At 42.2% G+C, this 20,166-nt stretch overlaps 1 protein-coding gene across 3 annotated transcripts in view; it reads left to right on the top strand.

Moving 5' to 3' along the window:
* Positions 1-19,057, top strand: part of CCDC81 (coiled-coil domain containing 81) — a 39,550-nt gene extending 20,493 nt beyond the window's left edge. For all 3 annotated transcript variants that reach the window (XM_040255507.1, XM_040255509.1, XM_040255508.1), the window contains 9 exons: positions 2,404-2,527; positions 5,207-5,300; positions 5,721-5,867; positions 6,709-6,813; positions 9,551-9,723; positions 11,343-11,421; positions 12,091-12,311; positions 16,148-16,273; positions 18,582-19,057. In XM_040255507.1, the coding sequence (XP_040111441.1) occupies positions 2,404-2,527; positions 5,207-5,300; positions 5,721-5,867; positions 6,709-6,813; positions 9,551-9,723; positions 11,343-11,421; positions 12,091-12,311; positions 16,148-16,273; positions 18,582-18,723 (1,211 nt within the window). In that variant the 3' untranslated portion in view covers positions 18,724-19,057. The remainder of the gene's footprint in view (positions 1-2,403; positions 2,528-5,206; positions 5,301-5,720; positions 5,868-6,708; positions 6,814-9,550; positions 9,724-11,342; positions 11,422-12,090; positions 12,312-16,147; positions 16,274-18,581) is intronic.
* The last annotated feature ends 1,109 nt before the right edge of the window (positions 19,058-20,166 follow it).

Raw genomic sequence — 20,166 nt, 5'->3', positions numbered from 1 at the left:
GCTTGTGAATGTTGGTTTTGTGATGTGTGGCCTATAGGATTGCACATCAGCTTTTAGCCTGATAGACGCTTTCATTCTTTAGCTTCACTTGTCAGTTTCCTATGGACTGTTTCTAGAGTTTAAGTTGTCTATTCATATTCTCCTAACATGCCTTGCTCTTCCTTGACTTCAAGCTTTTGTTCACTCTTCTCCTGCCTGGAATTCCCTTCCTTTTCTTACAGTCTATCCCAATCCTACTCTCCTCTTATCAGCCTTTTTTTTTTTCTTTTTAAATTAATTTTCATTGGAGTACAGTTGCCTTACAGTGTTGTGTTAGTTTCTACTCAAGAGCATAGTGACTGAGCTGTATCTGTACATATATCCCCTCTTGCTTGGACTTCTTTCCCATTCAGGCCACCGCAGTGATTGCATTAAGTAGAGCTCCCTCTCTATTCAGTGTGTCCTCATTCATTATCTATTTTATACTTGGCATCAGTAGTACTGCTGGATCATGGAAAAAGCAAGAGAGTTCCAGAAAAACATCTATTTCTGCTTTATTGACTATGCCAAAGCCTCTGACTGTGTGGATCACAATAAACTGTGGAAAATTCTGAAAGAGATGGGAATACCAGACCACCTGACCTGCCTCTTGAGAAATCTGTATGCAGGTCAGGAAGCAACAGTTAGAACTGGACATGGAACAACAGACCGGTTCCAAATAGGAAAAGGAGTACGTCAAGGCTGTATATTGTTATCCTGCTTATTTAACTTCTATGCAGAGTACATCATGAGAAACGCTGGGCTGCAAGAAGCACAAGCTGGAATCAAGATTGCTGGGAGAAATATTAATAACCTCAGATATGCAGATGACACCACCCTTATGGCAGAAAGTGAAGAGGAGCTAAAAAGCCTCTTGATGAAAGTGAAAGAGGAGAGTGAAAAAGTTGGCTTAAAGCTCAACATTCAGAAAATGAAGATCATGGCATCTGGTCCCATCACTTCATGGGAAATAGATGGGGAAACAGTGGAAACCGTGTCAGACTTTATTTTGGGGGGCTCCAAAATCACTGCAGATGGTGACTTCAGCCATGAAATTAAAAGATGCTTACTCCTTGGAAGAAAAGTTATGACCAACCTAGATAGTATATTCAAAAGCAGAGACATTACTTTGCCAACAAATGTCCGTCTAGTCAAGGCTATGGTTTTTCCAGTGGTCATGTATGGATGTGAGAGTTGGACTGTGAAGAAGGCTGAGCGCCAAAGAATTGATGCTTTTGAACTGTGGTGCTAGAGAAGACTCTTGAGAGTCCCTTGGACTGCAAGGAGATCCAACCAGTCCATTCTAAAGGAGATCAACCCTGGGATTTCTTTGGAAGGAATGGTGCTGAAGCTGAAGCTCCAGTACTTTGGCCACCTCATGTGAAGAGTTGACTCACTGGAAAAGACTCTGATGCTGGGAGGGATTGGAGGCAGGAGAAGAAGGGGACGACCGAGGATGAGAAGGCTGGATGGCATCACGGACTCGATGGACGTGAGTCTGAGTGAACTCCAGGAGTGGGTGATGGACAGGGAGGCCTGGCGTGTTGTGATTCATGGGGTCGCAAATAGTTGGACACGACTGAGCGACTGAACTGAAACTGAAACTGATCAGTAGTACTGGAGTACATAGTATAGTACCATAGTGTAGTAGTATTGGGATATGTCAACCCCAGTCTTCCGGTTCCTTCCACCCCTCACCTTTTCCCCCTTGGTGTCTGTATGTTTCTTCTCTATATCTGTGTCTCTATTTCTCTTAGTAGCCCTTTCACATCTCACTTCCTCCATGGAAACTTCTCTCATCAATGGATTCTGAACTGGCTCCCTTCATCTCCTCTGTCAGACTGTTAAAGATGGCACTGTTTATCTGAGATTCAGATATTCTGCATCCTTGTCCTGACTTGCTACTTATATAATGTGTATAAAACCCTTAGTATTTTTGGCAGGTGGAAAGACCTCCACAAATGAGAGCTCTCATGTTTTCTGTTTGTATCTTAATTTTCCTCTCCAGCTATATTTATTGAAAAGTCTTCAGGGGCAGAGACTTGCCTCTTGTATTTTTTAAAGTGCCCAGCCAGAGCCTTTACATGTAATAAGTAAACAGCAAAATAGATATTTTAACCACACTAGGGCAAGGGCTGCTGCTGCTGCTAAGTCGCTTCAGTCGTGTCCGACTCTGTGCGACCCCATAGATGGCAGCCCACCAGGCTCCCCCATCCCTGGGGTTCTCCAGGCAAGAACACTGGAGTGGGTTGCCATGATTTAAAATAAGAAAGTGCATTTTATGTGAAAATTTTCCCAAGTAAAATTATGAGTTTTTAAAATCGGTGTTACATACAAACCACTGATTGAGAGTTGAAAGGAAACTCACTTTCATTCATTCTACAGAGATTTTATCACCCAAGACAGCTCAAGATAGACCAGCTGTCTCTCCTGCCAAAGGGACAAATGTCAGTTTGCCAAATAAACTGGAGCAGAATGGGAGTGGTGGGAAGAATATGAACCTTGAAAGGTAATGCGCTGGGTATTTTTTTCTGTTGCATTTTACTAAATATATTTTCATGCCCTTTCTTGGTGTAGGGAATTTTAAATAAGCATTCATTTTTTTCATTCATTCCTTCATCCACTATTCCTGATGCTACATTCTGGCATCTAAAATACACCTGCATGCCAGGTGATGAAGGTGGTAATGATGACCAGCACTCACAACCTGTGGGAAAACCAGAGTAATAAATTATGATTCAGTAGGATAAATGCTACCACGGAGGTGGAAACAAAACAGCACAGAGGAGAAAACATCTAACTTCCCTCATGAATTCGGGAAAACCGCTCTTGTTTTCTGTGTGTGATATTATGATATGACACAGGTTCATGTTTAGATCAAATTGGAAAGCATTTTTGCCAAACATGGCTTTGTTGTTGTTTAGTCACTAAGTTTGTGTGACTCTTTGCAACCCCATGGGCTGCAGCACACCAGGCTTCCCTGTCCTTCACCAACTCCCAGAGCTTGCTGAAACTCATGTCTGTTGAGTCAGTGATGCCATCCAACCATCTCATCCTCTATCGTTCCCTTCTTCTCCTGCCTTCAATTTTCCCCAGCATCAGGGTCTTTTCTAATGAGTCAATTCTTCGCATCAGATGGCCAAACTGTTGGAGCTTCAGCTTCAGCATCAGTCCTTCCAATGAATATTCAGGGTTGATTTCCTTTGGGATTCTAATTACTAATTATTAGTGATTCCTAGTAAAGTTTTCCTATAGAAGTTGACCAAACAACCAATGTTTTTTTCTTGTTTGTTTGTTTTTGTTGTGTGTGCTAATTACTAAAGTAATATGCATTTGTCAAAGAAATTTTAGAAGAAATGAGAAAAGCAAGAGATACAAAAACAATCACCCATAACCCCACCAAACAGAAGAAGTTTTCTGTAATGTTATGGGTGTATATCCTTCGTTTCAATGCATATATATTATAACATGGGCATATATTTATACTTGAAACATGTACATACATTTTAAAGAAAACTGAGATTATATCATATGAACCTTTGCTATACTTAACAATTTAAGTGGTAAAAACTTCTCTACCCTATGGCTTTAAATATTCTAAAACATGAACAAATGATTGCTCATCTCATTTATTAAACCTTTTGTTTAACAAATCTCCTGTATACATAGATGATTTTTAGTTTTTTATAAATGTTGAAACAAATATAATCACATAATTCTTTGCACACACCTGCATATTCTATAGGAAAGAAGCTTTAAAGTGAAATTTCAGAGAAAAGTGATGAGTCTATTTTTCATGTTTTCGATATGCATTACCAATCATCTTCAGGGCTTCCAAAGTGGTGCTAGTTTTAAAGGACCCACCAGCCAAAGCAGAAGACGTAAGAGATGTGGGTTTGATCCCTGTGTCGGGAAGATCGTCTGGAGGAGGGCATGGCAACTTGCTCCAGTATTCTTGCCTGGAGAATCCCATGGACAGAGGAGCCTGGTGGAGTACAGTTCATGGGGCCGCAAAGAGTCGGACACAACTAAAGTGACTTAGCATGCATGCACCAGTTACCCTCAAGTAGATAATACTAAAAATTATCTTCCCAGAAATATGAAGAACTGCTGTGTTCTCTGTAGCTTTGCTAACACTGGATATGGCTCCCATTCAATGGCTGCATTCTCAGCGGCTCCCTCTTCATTCTTCAGTGGCTCCCATTCTCACCCAGGGTGAAAGCTAAAGTCATTACCATGGCCTTCAATATCTTGCCTGATCTCTGATCTCTCTCTTACTTCCTCCAGCCACACTGAACACAGACATGCTCCCACTTCAAGTCCTTAGCACTCATTTGCTCTACTAGATTCTTTTCCATCAGATATCTGATTATTATTATTCTTTTACTGCCTTCAGGTTGCTCAAATGTCACCTTTCTGGTGAGAACTTCCCTGGCCATTGTATTCATGGTTTAATACTCCATTCCTCCAGCACTGCATGGTATTTATCACCATCGAACAGACTATATAATTCATTCATCTTGTTTATTGACTGTCTACTCCCATCAGCATGTTAATTCCATGAGGATGGAGCTTTTTTTGTATGTGTGTTTCGTTCTTCACTGCCTCTCCCATGCTGAGAGCGTACACTTAGTAAACACTCAATAAATTTTTGTAGAATGAGTAAGTTTTATCCCAATTTCACTGAGTTGGTAACTGAGACTTTGTACAATTATCCAGTTTGTCTAATGCCAGTCAACTTCTGATAAAGAAAGCCGGGTTTTGAACCCGAATTTATCTGATATAAAGGTTAGGTTTTTAATCTGTATACATGTAGATACTGTAAAGAAAACTGCTGAGATTTTTTTACTTTCTTATATTTATGTGTGCATGCATGCTTAGTCACTTCAGTCACGTCTGACTCTTTGCAACCCTATGGACTGCAGACCACCAGGCTCCTCTGTCCATGGGATTCTCCAGGCAGGGTCACTGGAGTGGGTTGCCATGGCCTCCTCCAGGGGATCTTCCCATCCCAGGGATTGAAGCTGCATCTTTCATGTCTCCTGTATTGGTAGGCCAGTTCTTTACTACTCGTGCCACCTCGGAAGCCCTCTTATATTTATACTTGTTTCTAAAATTATCATTCATCATTGATTATAATTGCTGTCAAGCTACATTAATATTAATTAATGTTGCATTGTTTTTATAGTGTATCATTTCCAGGTGGACTGAAAAATGATCATGCAATGAAGCCTAAAATTTCTCCAGGCACTTCCTGCAAGGACCATCATAGGGCAGGACAGGTACAGTGTCTTCAAAGAAACAGAGCCCAGACAGACTCTCCTTCTGACTTCTGCTTCTCAAAGAGAATTCGAGGAATTGCTCTTTCTTTAATACACGGGTATGGTTCAAGTACACAGGACCTATAATGGGACTGTGATAAATCTATCTACTAGTCAAAATCTACTAGCTAACAGAAATAGGTCTGGGAAATCTCTAATGTTCGGTTGCTTTAAACACATCTGTTCAAGTAAGAGTTGAATAAATCCTCTGGAATATTTGCGGGGCCCTCTCTGAGAAATCCCATTTGGATAATGTCAGGAATACATCCTTTTATGAAGTCTACTTCTCGACACCCCTAGCCTTTGGAGAGCTTGGGAAGGAACTGCAGAGCAAAAAAAGTAAAAGGTAAAAATCAGTTTCCCTAAAACTCGATGTTATAGGAAATGTGTTACATATGCTTGCAACGAGCACAGCGAAATTCCCCACTGTACTACACCGAGGAGAGGAGGAGGAGAGAGATGGAAGATGAGCGGCTCATCCAGGAGTATCTCATGTTGAAAGACCAAGAGACTATCTTCAAAGAGCAGGTACTTCCGCACCTCGGTTAAGGAGTGTTTAACATGGGCTGCTGCTGCTGCTAAGTCGCTTCAGTCGTGTCTGACCCTGTGCGACCCCATAGACGGCAGCCCACCAGGCTCCCCCATCCCTGGGATTCTCCAGGCAAGAACACTGGAGTGGGTTGCCATTTCCTCCTCCAATGCATGAAAGTGAAAAGTCAAAGTGAAGTCGCTCAGTCGTGGCTGACTCAGGAGAATATAATTATCAAACGCCATTTAAAAAGCTCCAGCGTGTAGCTTGATGGCAGTGTATTTAATCATTTACCTGCTGCTGAATTGGAACTTAGGTTATGTCCAAGTTTTCACTAACAATAAACAGCCCGGGGATGAATATCCATGTAGTTGGTGTTTGCATGTGCTACTGATTTTTTTCCCCTCCCCAAGGACTGAGTTTTAAAGGTGGAATTCCTGGGTGTATATGGCTTTATTTTTGATTTATCATAAAATATAACCCCAGGCAAGTCTTTTTCCTTCAGATTCATGGCCTATCTTGAGTAAAGATGGAATGGCATCTTCACCTTTGCTCTATCCTGATTTCTGAACTTTTCAATAACTGGCTCTACTGCCTTCTTGTGATATCATAGGGAACCATTCCTGAAATCTTCCTTCCTTCTTATGATCCCTGTAGAAGTGGTGCCTAGAGTCCAAGAATGGGAAACAAAAGCCCACTTTAAAAAATATATATATAAACACATCAGAAAGTACCATTACCTCCCAAAGGCAGGTTTCTACCTTAGGTGGGTTATTTTAATGTAGTAGAATTAAATTTTTAAAGACTCTATTTCAACATGTAATGATTTTTTTTTCAAAGATGAGAAGTCTGGCTAGTAGAGAACAGAATCAAAAGAATGCCGCCTATAATCTTGGAGTTGCTGAAGCTATAAGAATCCACAAGAATGAGAAACCTGAATTTTATGTAAGAATGTTTTCAAAATTTCTGTTGCTGATACCTGCCCTAGTTGTGAGCATTTGGGTCTACTCATATTGCATGTTGTGCCATTTTTAAAAAGTGGTAAGGCTGTGTGTGCGAGGTTGAAGTCTCCTTCTAAGGCAGGAGCGGTCCACTGTCTGCCTCCGCATGTTCACGTTCACAATACAGTTCCTGTTGTTGGTCACTATAGTGCTTGTCAAGGATGGCAATTCTCAGGTGGGACCTGGGAGAGGTGGGGTTAGGAGAACAGTGTATTAAATTCCTGCCCCCAGGATTAGATGATCTAAATAGAGAGCAAATATCTCCTGGGAACTTGCTGGAAATACAGAATCTAGGGTGCCACCTCACACCTCACAGAATGAGAATCTATGTTTAAATAAGATATTTAGGTGATTTGTAGCTTCCTTAAGTTTGAGAGGGGCTTCCCAGGTGGCTCAGTGTTAAAGAATCGGCCTGCCAGTGTAAGAGATGCAGGTTCAGTCTGTGGGTTTGGAAGATCCCCTGGAGGAGGGCATGGCAACCCACTCTAGTATTCTTGCTTGGAGAATCCTATGGACAGAGGAGCCTGATGGGCTACAGTCCATGGGTTCCCAAAAGAGTTGGACATGACTGAAAGACTAAGCAATAAGTTTGAGAAGTCCAGCTTCAGATGGAGGTGAGCCACCTGCCTTGCCATTAATTGTTTTCGATAATGATGTGCCTACCTTTATTTCTGCTTGTTCTTGCTTCTTTTTACCTCACTGTCTAGGTAATGTGACACTCTGGATGTACACCTAATACAATAGATTTTCTTTATTTAACATCAGACATTTCATTGAATTATCTTGTGCTGGCCACTGTACTAGTAGCTAAGAATACAAAGATGAAGAATAAGACAAAGTCGCTCTCTAAAGACATTTCAGGATAACGGGGGAAACATTTAAAGAGACAAGAGTGTGATAAACTAAATGCTATGATAAATCTTTGAACAGGGCAGAGAGGGGAGTCACTTAACCCAGACCAGAGATCTGGGAAGACTTCCTGGCATACAGGAGTTAGGTCAAGAAGTGAGTGGAGGCAAAACCTTCTGGTCAGGGGCAGCGGGGAGTGAGGAAGAGAGAGCACCATGCTTTTGAGCTGTAGGCCCGATCTCTTTCTCCTCTTAGGTAGATTTAAGGTTCAGATTATATGTTTATCACTGCCCAATTTGAATCTCCTATTTGTTATAACTGTAGATGCTTGAAGTGAAAAAGATCAAAACAGAAGTTTCGATGCCCCTTCTCAACCTGTTCTTCTCCCACCTTCCCACTTTAGCAAGTGGCATCACCAGCCAGACAGTTGCACGAACCCTTACCTAAAGTGATCCCAGATCCCTTCTCCTCCGTCCCCCCTCATCCAGCCATCTTCAAGCCCACTTGCCTTCACCTCCAAAATGTATCCAGCATCTCTTCACCTTCATTGGTACCCGACCCTAGCCCAAGCTGCATTTCTAGAAGGTCCAGCTTTTGTGATGCTTTCCTAGTTAGGCTCACTGCCTGCCTTCCTACAATCTAGTCTCCACATAGAAGCCAAAGTGATCTTTTAAAACTGTTCACCAGAACAGATCATTCTCCATATAGAGCCTCTAATGGCCTTCCATTGAATTAAAATAAGTCTAAACACCTGACCTTGACCTCTCACATCCCCCTGGTTTGGCCTACCTCTCTCTTTGAGCCCACCTGCTGTGTTTTCCCCCTGCTCACTATGCCTCAGCCACATAGACCTTCTTTCTGCTTGTTTTCATCTAGTGTCTTTGCACTTGCTGACCCCTGATATTTGCAGTGGAGGTGATCCAGTCACCACCTTAATAAAAGCCTTCCCTAATAACCAATTAACCCCATTCCCATCCGGTTACTTGCTACGATAAAGAAGACCTCATAGCACCTTGTTGCTGTTCATGTCCAACTCTTGTACAACCCCAAGGACTGTAAGCCCACCAGGCTCCTCTGTCCATGGGATTCCCCAGGCAAGAATACTGGAGTGGAATGCCATTTCCTTCTCCAGGGGAATCTTCCTGACCCAGGGATGGAACCCGCGTCTTACCCATTGGCAGGTGGATTCTTTTCCATTGAGCCACGAGGAAGCTCTCATAGCACACATTAATTTCTTAAATTGCCTGTGCATTGTTGCTTGTGACTGGCTGTCTCTGGCACCAGCATATGGGATCAGTGAGAGGGAGGCTCTCTGTTGGCCTCTGTTCTTGGTCACGGCTGGGTTCCCAGTGTTGGGAGCGGCCAGGCCCAAGTAGGTGCTATATTCTCCTTCTTCCACCCCCTTGCATTCCTGCTGATGCTTCTGCACTCACTCAGTACCTTCTTCTTTCAGTACGAATGTGCAAGGACTAGTGTAGGACCTATTCCTTGAAGTCCTTTTTCATCTCCCTGTCAGTTATGGGGCTGTGGTCAGTACTGTTCAGATTCATCCTTAAGTGTGCTCGTATTAATCTGTGGGTCACTAGCTATTTGCCATGTTGAAGACTGGGCAAATATGATAACATTGTTTTCTGGTTGACATTTTCTGAATGATTACCTTTGTTCTTTGATGCTTTTTGGAGAAGGAAATGGCAGCCCACTCCAGTACTCTTGCCTGCAAATTCCCATAGACGGAGGAGCCGGGTAAGCTACAGTCCATGTGGCTTCACTTTCACTTTCTTTGATGCCTTTTATGATTCTAGAATAAATGAGTTGCTTCTCTTTCATTCTAGAAATCCTTCCTGTTTGATAAACGGCCACTCAGTCCTGAGATTAATGCTTTTAAGCAAGAGGAGTATTCCCAAAGTCTCCTGAGACAAATGGATCACAGACGGGAAAAGGACATAAAGCAAAGGCAAAACAGAGAGCTGATGGACCGCCTGGAACAAGTACAGCTCACAGAGGAGTGAGTCTCCGAAAAGACGGGTTTAGAATGTTCATGGGACACTTCTTCCCCTGTAGGATTGAATCATCGCTGGTAGTCCCGTTAGTACAGCTGTGCACATTAACCCAGCTAGCAGCCGGTACCAGAGCATAACACTTCATTAGAAATGAGAAAAAGCCAGCATTATTATAACTATCATCATAGTAACAATGGCTGCTTATAATCATTTTGATTACAGAGTATCATTTTGTATTTTTAAGCAAGATATTATTATTTAAAAACTTTATTAATTTGGCTGCATCGGGTCTTCGTTGTGGTTTGTGGATTTCTCTCTAGCTGTGGCGTGCAGGCTCTAGGGCTGCAGCCTTAGCTGCCCCGTGGCATTTGGGATCTTAGTTCCCTGACCAGGGATCCAACCTGCATCCCCTGCATTGGAAGGCAGGTTCTTAACCACTAGACCACCAGGGAAGTTCCCATTTTGAACTGTTTTGTGGTCACTAATCCTTGTAGATGGCGGAAAGGACTTGTCTTGAGCAGGCTTCATTCTGTTATTCCCAGATGATCTCAAGGCAAAGCTGAGTTTTATTATAACTAAGAAGGGGGGTCCCATGGAACCCAAGGGCAGAAATGTATGGGAGACCCAGGAGGGCTGAAACCAGGGTCTAAAATCCTTGTAAAATGCTTTCCATCTGCTAATATCCACAGCTCCTTAGTTAACATTGTCTGTATTCCAGCTGACACTTGGATGAATTTCAATCTCAATTCCAAATTTTTAGGAAAGAATCTGATTTGTCCTGCATGGGCTATCAGAGACCTAGGTTAGGGCCAGGGCCACAGAGTTCAAACATGCTAGAGGGAATACACTTCTGCTACTGGAGAGAAATTAAGGAAGCTGCTGGGGTGAGAGAGAGAGACTTCCAAAATAAATAAGCAGCTAGATTCTGTGGCCAAAAAGCTGTTTTCTATAAAATGCATATGTTCTGTTATATTCACTTTACAGATCATGTGGAGGTGGCATAAAACAGATGCGTGTTACAATAGGAAGATCATTCTTATAAAGGAATCTTGTGATGAATCATTTTATTGTGTTATAGACATTTTCTGCTTTTCTATCTATATTTTTTTAAGCATGGGGGGAGAAGGGGTGCCTGACTTATTGGCAGTGAATTTGGAAAATATGGTTGGTCAGTTGCTTATTCTGTACCTGTCTGTCCTGTCTGAGGGCTTTCCCAGTGGCTTAGAGATAGGGAATCCGCCTGCAATGCAGGAGACCTGGGTTTGATCCCTGGGTCGGAAAGATCCCCTGGAGGAGGAAATGGCAACTCACTCCAGTGTTCTTGCCTGGAGAATCCCATGGACAGAGGAGCCTGGTGGGCTACAATCCATGGGGTCACAAAAAGTTGGACACAACTGAAGTAACTTAGCAACAGCATCAGCTGTCCTTGTCTACTAGCCTATGGATTTGGATTTCTCTTTTCTTTCTTAAAGTAAAAGTTCCTGGAAGGAAAAAATATACTTTTTGTTTACCAGGTTCTTATTCCTATTAATATTTAGTAAACACATGTTGTTGATGTTAATCTGTGTTACAAAAGATTCTGTAAGAAACTGTGCCCTCACCTTTTCTTATTTGTAACTGCCAGACTTGCTGCGCAAAGAGCCAAATATATAAAAGATAAGATGGAAGAAACACAGTGTTACAAGAGAGCTCTGGATGCCCAGGTAAGGGGACAATTATTACTTAAAAACTGTGTGGTGTTTCTGGCTGCTTTTGGTCCCCACGGATGGAGTCGTTGAAATCTGTAGGAATGAACTGCCAAGGGCTGGAGACGTGACATATTTGGGAACAATTCTTAAACTGATTAACTAGCTGTAATATAGATTGCACTGATGCTGTAAAACCTGGACCTTGTGGGTATATCTGTCCCCAAATAAGTGTTCTCTCTCCTTTATTGCTGTAGACAGTGATGACCATGTAGCACGTTTAACTTTTTTAATGTTTCCCATATACACTGCAAACTACTGTAATTTACATGTGTTTCCTTGTTGTAAATAAGCTTCTCCTCCTATCCAGATTTTTTGTGTGTGTGTTCTACCAAATAACTACTTTTGCAGTTTTATTCCTTTATTATTTTTCCTACTTTGTTTAGGGAAAAAAAAAATAGAAAAGCTGGAATCCCCACCCTCCCCTAAAAAGGCGTTTCAATAGCATTCTAAAAATATGTGTGAATCCTGTAATGTTATGAAGGCCCTTCTGTGTTATCCATTTGGTGTTTTTTGAGGTCCTTGTTCCTCCCGCCTAGGTGCTGGTTTTTGCTATGCCACGGCCTTGTGCCTGACGTCTAGTCCCTGGTATAACTATAATCTGCATTCTGTGTGTCTCTGCCTCAGATAAAGAACAGATGCCCTCAGCTGCCCGTGTTTGAGCCAGACTCTTCTAAGCCCATCTTTGGTAAGAATGAGAGTGAGATGATGGTGGAAAAGCGAAAGAGAGACCAGAATTACATGAAGCATCAGATGGAGGCCGCTGCTAACAACAAGAGGAGAGCCATCCTGCACCAGCTGGTGGATCAAAAGCGGGATTTGCTGATGCTTCAGAGGACACACAAAGAGTGAGATCCCTGGCTCTTTCCTCCTCCTCCTCTCTGCCCTCCAGAGAAGCAATCATAACAGTGAACACACTGAAGAGTTACCATGTGCAAAATAATTGTTCTATACTTATTATATGCTTTATCTTGTTTCGTCCCTACAACTCAACCTATGGACAAAAGCTTTGAAATTAATAACAGACCCATTTAAAAGGAATATTATGTATACATGTTTCTATAAGCATACATATTATATAATGACGTAAGATAACCAATAGTGAATTCCAAACGTATTATCTAGATTCTTATTTCATACTCTTTTCCATTATGGTTTGTTATAAGATGCTGACTATAGTTCTCTTACTGCTTTTCTATTTTATATATAGTAGTTTGTATCTGTTAATCCCAAACTCCTAATTTATCCCTCCCCCACTCCCTTTCCCTTTTGATAAGCATAAGTTTGGAAAAGTTTCTGTTTGAGTCTCATACCCATTCTTATCACATTATTTATTTGCCATATTTACTATTTTGTGTTGTTTGCTTTCTTACTGTAGAGTTTTAAAAATACTCTTTAATCTCCATTTTTTTAAAAAATTGAAGTACTTAGCATTTCACAGTTTTAAAAGCTTTCTGGTGATTCCATTGGGCCACTAAGTTCACAGGTGACATCTAGGTTCTGCAGGTTGGGTTAAGAAGGATATCCCTTTGGAACTATGTATTACTTGGTTGAGGTTTCCCAGGCGGCTCAGTGGTACGGAATCCACTTGCCAATGCAGGAGATAGGTTCGATCCCTGGGTCAGAAAGATCCCCTGGAGAAGGCAACGGGCTACCCACTCCAGTATTTTTGCCTGGGAAATCCCTTGGACAGAGAAGCTTGGCGGGCTATAATCCCATGGAGTCGCAAAGAATCAGGCACGACTTAGAGACTAAACAATAACAACAAAGTCTCAAGCAAACTTTCTTGATCCTACTTCTCCCTCAAGTTAACTTTCCATAGTTTTCTTTCCCTGTACAGGACAATGTCTGAAAAGAGTTGTCCACCCCAGCATTGTCCATATGTGAGTCAAAAATGTGTTGTCCTGCTCAAGTGGACACGAAGATATGAAACTCAGATCCTTTCTCAGTTCAGTTCAGTTCAGTTCAGTCACTCAGTCATGTCTGACTCTTTGTGACCCCATGAATCACAGCACGCCAGGCCTCCCTGTCCATCACCTACTCCTGGAGTTCACTCAAACTCACGTCCATTGAGTCGGTGATGCCATCCAGCAATCTCATCCTCTGTCGTCCCCTTCTCGTCCTGCCCCCAATCCCTCCCAGCATCAGAGTCTTTTCCAATAAGTCAACTCTTCGCATGAGGTAGCCAAAGTACTGGAGTTTCAGCTTTAGCATCAGTCCTTCCAAAGAAATCCCAGGGCTGATCTTCTTTAGAATGGACTGGTTGGATCTTCTTGCAGTCCAAGGGACTCTCAAGAGTCTTCTCCAACACCACAGTTCAAAAGCATCAACTCTTCGGCTTAGCTTTCTTCACAGTCTAACTCTCACATCCATACATGACCACAGGAAAAACCATAGCCTTGACTAGACGGACCTTAGTCAGCAAAGTAATGTCTCTGCTTTTGAATATACTATCTAGGTTGGCCATAACTTTTCTTCCAAGGAGTAAGCGTCTTTTAATTTCATGGCTGCAGTCACCATCTGCAGTGATTTTGGAGCCCCCCAAAATAAAGTCTGACACTGTTTTCACTGTTTCCCCATCTATTTCCCATGAAGTGATGGGACCAGATGCCATGATCTTCGTTTTCTGAATGTTGAGCTTTAGGCCAACTTTTTCATTCTCCTCTTTCACTTCCATCAAGAGGCTCTTTAGTTCCTCTTCACTTTCTGCCATAAGGGTGGTGTCATCTGCATATCTGAGGTTATTGATATTTCTCCTGGCAATCTTGATTCCAGCTTGTGCTTCTTCCAGCCCAGCATTTCTCATGATGTACTCTGCATATAAGTTAAATAAGCAGGGTGACAATATATAGCCTTGACGTACTCCTTTTCCTATTTGGAACCAATTTGTTGTCCCACGTATGGTTCTAACTGTTGCCTCTTGACCTGCATACAGATTTCTCAAGAGGCAGGTCAGGTGGTCTGGTATTCCCATTTCTTTCAGAATTTTCCACCGTTTATTGTGATCCACACAGTCAAAGGCTTTGACATAGTCATTAAAGCAGAAATAGATAGATGTTTTTCTGGAACTGTATGATTCCATAATTCCATTTCTGTGTACATAACCAAAATAATTGAAAGCATACTCTTTCAGGGATATTTGCACACTTATGTTCATAGCAGCATTATTTATGATAGCCAAGAAATAGCAACTCAAATATCCAATCACAGATGAATGGATAAGTAAAGTGTGGTATACACATACATGGAATATTATGCAGCCTTAAAAAGAAAGTTCTGACACATGCAACAATGTGGATGAACCTTGAGGACATTATGTTAAGTGAAATAAACCAGCCACACACAAAAAGACATTGTATGACTTCATTTACATGAGATAATTAGAGTAGTAATTAGAGTAGTCTAATTCATGGAAACAAAGTAGAAGGGTAGTTGACAGAGGTTAGGGGAGGGAAAAGTAGAGAGTTGTTTAATGGGTTTAGAATTTCAATTTTGCAAGGTGAAAAAAGGTATTTTATATGTGTTAGATATATTCCCACTGATTGCACGACAGTGGGAACATACTTAACACCATATATCTGTATGTTTAGAAATGGTTAAGAAAGTCAATTTTATGTGGGTTTTTTTACTATAATTTAAAAAACCGAAAAGATAAAAAAGGTTATGAAAAATGTGTATAATAGGTACCATTCAGTCCCTGAACTCCCATTGTGTGATAGGAATTGGCACTTTCTGTACATTATCCTACTTAATCTCCATAATGACCACACAATATCTATTGAATCAACGCTTGTTAGAGGATAATGTGGCTGTGCTATTTGAGAATAAGTGAACCAGCACAAAGCATGTGACAGGTTTTTATTGGTGGGTCCTGACACCTAGTGGCAGTTGGTACCTGTAACACAAGAGTCTTCAGAGCAGCAGGGTAAATCAAGGGTCACATTCAATGAAGTCCCTTCCAGAATTTAATGAGAACTCACTGTAAGAGTTTTAGCTTGGCAGGAAAGAGACACATTTATATTGAGGCCAGTTTAGGGTGATTCACAACAGCCGTGAGTATGTGTTTGGAGATCAGAGGTAGAAACAACATTGGGAATGCTGGACCACTCTACTTGAAGGGAGATATTATACTGCAGTCATTTCTTTGATGACGTGACCCTCACCAAACTTTTTTTTTCAACCTTCTTCACAATGTTGGATACATTCTCCATTCACTTTCTTTTGCCTAGTCATTTGCTTCCCCCTCCCATTCTAACCATTCATTTATATGCCTGTCTACATTGTCTTGTAAAACTCCTGGAAGAGCTGGTGGGCCGGATACTGATAGGTGAGAGTCTGGACTAAAAGGAAAGAAACAAAGTACGGGAAACCATGTGAGATGAATCTTCAGATCAGCTAAATTAGCCTCAAAGGAAATAGATGGCTTTTAAACCTGAATTTAATTGCAAGGAGGTTTTAATACTACCTTTAAACCCAGATTGATGATGAAAAGCCTTAGGTCCATAAATTATTTGCAGGAGTTTCACCATGTTTTTACAGTGTTCATGTCTCTTAGTCTGTTTCAAAGGGTGGGGAACAAAACCAGGAAGTTTTTTGTTTAACTTAGAATAAAAGGAATGGGGCTCCTAAAGCTGGTGCCTTTCCCAGTATTACAAATGGAATCAGACTGTTCTGTTCTCTCTAGGCACTTGGCAGACAGAAATGCTGAGCTTGAGCGAGTGAACAGAATCAACCAAAGCTTACAGGATGATTGGGAAAGGAGTGCTGTCATGAAGAAGCATCGAGACTTGGAGGAGAAGGATTTTGAGCGGTAATACCTGATTGCACCTGAAGTTTTATTTGCAAAGCAAATCCCCTCTGCATCTTGTTTAGTTCCTGCTAATCCTGGGATGACAGATAGGTTTTAAGTGTCAACTTCAGTTTATTAGCGTTGACTGCCTAGAGAGCTTAGTGAGGAGGAAAGAATTCTGGGTTCAGTGGGAAATACTGCTGTGACCTGGGACGGTCACCTCTGTGCTGACCTTTGCCTCTGTGTAATAGGTTTGTTTTCTTTTTGTGGAGGTTTGGGAGGCCTGGGGAGAGGGGAGGAGGGTGGAAATTCTCTTTGGAAATAATTAGCTGGAAATAGGAATAGAGTGTTTCTGCCTGAACGCATGTTAGGCTTATGGAATGGTCTCATAAGAACAGAGTCAAGGGGCTGTGGATAAGACTGGCAATACGAAAAGTGAGATGCCCAACCAAGAACACCTTCCTGAAATGTATTATATTCCTGCTCACTCTCCCCTGCTATCTATTTACAATCTAGAGTCAGGGAATCTAGATGTTTTTAAGAATTAACACTAACTTTGGAGAGGCAGCTAATACTTTTTGCCTCATTTTTTATTTCTATGGTGGGGAAATTAAACATTTGCCTGGCTTGGCTAACACAGGAATTTGGGGGATCAAAAAAAGAGATAGAAAAACATTATACTTTAAAAATTGAAATGCTTTACACATATAAGGTATGATTTCATAGAATGTTAAAAAATTGAAGAAACAAAGTCTATACAATCAAACATTACAAAAACCTGAAAATACCAAAGTAACATTCAATTGCTAATTATCAACAAAGTTTTATCATAGAAAGTTGTTACAGTAGATCTTGATCTGTAACTAACCTTTTCCTTTTAGATTTTAAGGCATTCCTCACCTATCTTTCTAATGGGCAGAACCCATATTTTGTGCCAATGAAAGAATGAGGGATGATGTGGAAAACAGATTTCAAAGAAGTGGGGTTGTTTGGCCTAGAGAAGAGGAAGAGAAAGGGAAGTTGGATATTTTAAACCATTTTCTTAATGTTGTGAAAAAGCAGGTAGAAGGCAATAAGATTAGTGTCAGGGAGATTTTAGTTGGATTTTGGAAGAAAGCTTGGCTAATGTTGCGATAAAGGATAGCGACACAACATATGCTTGAGTGGCAGGATGGCCTGACTGCTCCACAGACACAGCAAAATGGACCTCCCACCAGAAGATGTAGGCCAAGCTGTGGGCAGGGACTCAAGTGGCTGGCAGACAGGAAGGAGGAATTGGTTGGTGTTAAAAAGAAAACAAAGTAAAAGCAAAATTAAGGTTCACGTGTATGCAGATGGCTTCCCTGATAGCTCAGTTGGTAAAAAAAAAATCCACCTGCAATGCAAAAGACCCCAGTTCGATTCCTGGGTCAGGAAGATACACTGGAGAAGGGAACGGCTACCTACTGAAGTATTCTGGCCTGGAGAATTCCATGGACTGTATAATCCATGGGGTCGCAAAGAGTTGGACACTACTGAGCGACTTTCACTTTCACTTTGTATGCAGTTAGCTTGTGATACTCCTTCCTATCCCCAAAGGAAGCCAGGTTGCCCATTGACAAGGCCTTCTTTTTTTCCTTTGAGTATTATCACTGATGTGCTTTTTTTTTTTTTTTTTTTTACAAAATCCCACCTGTACAGGAATTTTGATAGGGTAGGGGAGAACACCGTGGAGACTGTCCTGCATCATGGAGGAAAATGGCTGAAGTGGAAAAGCAGCCACTGCCATCCCTTCATCTCTGCTTTCAACTGCTTTTGTCCTCTTTCTCTGTCTCCACTTCCTTTCCTGCCCTCCACCCTCCAGAGGCTCCTGGCCCTCTGGTCTTTTCACTGAAATCTAGTCTTCCCTGTCTTCACTGTTTGCTGATAACCAGCAGCTCAATGGCTTGATCTTCTCTCAAAAGGTGTCTCCTGGGAAGCCTGACAGGTGAAGTCCCCACACAGGGCCAAGCAGCAAACACCAAAGCTCTGGAGTTTTCCCTTTGGCACTGACTGTGTGACTCTGGGCGGGTCTTGTGTACTCTGAGGGTTTAGGTTGGCTGAGTGGAGAGGACTTGGGGTCAGACAGGAAGGTACCACTCAGCCTGTATTGACCCGGAAGGAGACGCGGGAGATGGCCTTCCTGGGGTGACCAGCAGGTGGCAGCGTGGGGGATCATGGATGGACCGGAAGCTCCTGGAAGGCAGGGCCCCAGCGCTGCTCCTGAACGCCGTCCTGGCTCCAGCTTCTAGGTGAGGCGTGCAGCAAGGACTCAGGGGGTGCGATTACCGCTCTTCCTCCGTCTCTGCAGGGCCTCCGACAAGCTCTTCCTGCTGGACCAATGTGAGAAGTACCGACGCTGCAAGCAGTGCCAGAGGCGCACCTCCAACAGGGGCGAGAGCAACCTGTGGCCCCTCAACAAGTACATGCATGGCTCCCGGCTGTTCGTATAAAACCCAGAGTCTGGGCCTGCGTCTCCTGGGTAGTCTTTTTTTTAAGGGTGATGGTGAAACTTCATGTTTTTACTTTAGAGGGGGAAAAAAAAAAATACTGTGCCATTCTGGTGCTTTTTGGAGTAGATCGGATTCCTATAGACGGCTTCTTCCTGCCCGTCTCCCTCCCAATCCTCCCTAGGCCACCAAGGAGCCTGGACTGGGAAGTGGAACCCTGCTTCACTGTGGTTGAGAGGGGGTTGCTGACCTAACCCGCCACCCGCTCTGTGACTTTGTTTAGGAACCTTTATTTTTCTTCATCTATAATGAAGAGTGTCATAATAAATACTACGAGTTTTGACTGTGCAGAACAATTCGTGATGTTGAATCATACCAAGCCTCCCCCAGCCCTAGATTTTCCCACGGCTGGAAATATGTGAACCGCCCAAAGGTAGGTCAGGCTGTTTGCCTCAGGGGGTCATAACAATGCTTCTGGGGTTTTCTAGTTGATGACACACCTGGGACTTGTTGGGATCTCAGGGGTATTTTTCCCTTGGTGAGCTTCTGGCCAACCATTCCACCATTCTGCCCGTTTTTGCACCACTACTGACTGTAGGTTTATTGTTTGGATAAGTGAATACTGTGAGGGAAGCCTGGCTGGCTTGCCAGGGTCCACTTTCTTCTCTCATTGCATCCAATCTTTTTTTATTGGAGTATAATTGCTTTACAATTGTGTTAGTTTCTACTAACACAAAGTGTTTTCAGACACACACATATGTATGTATATGTCCCCCTGAGCCTCCCTCCCTCCCACAGCCCCATCCCACCCCTCTAGGTAATCACAGAGCCCCGAGCTGAGCTCCCTGTGCTATAGAGGTTCCCGCTAGCTGTCTGTTTTATACATAGCAGTATATATTTGTCAATGCTACTCTCTCAATTCATCCCACCCTCTCTTACCCTCCCTGTATCTGTTTTCTATATCTGCATCTCTACTCCTGCCCTGCAATAGGTTCATCAGTACCATGTTTCTAGATTCCGTGTATACCTGGCATCCATTCTTAAGCTGTACGTGCTATGGGTGAGGAAGAGCTTCGTGTTGAGGGACTGCTATTCAGTTAAAGTATATGTGCTCTTTTTAAAAAATATTTTCTTTTTTTAAAAATTAAAATTTGCTTGCTTTTAATTGAAGGGTAATTGCTTTACAATATTGTGCTGGTTTCTGCCAAATATCAACAAGAATCAGCCATAGGTATATGTATGTCCCCCTTCTTCTTGAACCTCCCTTTCACCTCCTATGGTTTATGTGTTCTTAACCAAAACTTTTTTCACTTATCTTTACCCTTTGGCTTTCTTCTCCCTGCCCTGTCCTACCACTTCAGGTGAAACAATTAACAAAGCAGAGTGATGTCTGGATTTCTGATATGTAAAAGCTAGGCAGAAAGTCCCTTAGACACTCTGCTTTCT

The sequence above is a fragment of the Oryx dammah genome, unplaced genomic scaffold (genome assembly GCF_014754425.2).
Source record: "Oryx dammah isolate SB20612 unplaced genomic scaffold, SCBI_Odam_1.1 HiC_scaffold_15, whole genome shotgun sequence".
Classification (NCBI taxonomy): Eukaryota; Metazoa; Chordata; class Mammalia; order Artiodactyla; family Bovidae; genus Oryx; species Oryx dammah.
Note: the sequence above shows the minus strand (reverse complement) of the source record. Positions and strands in the feature narration are given on the sequence as shown.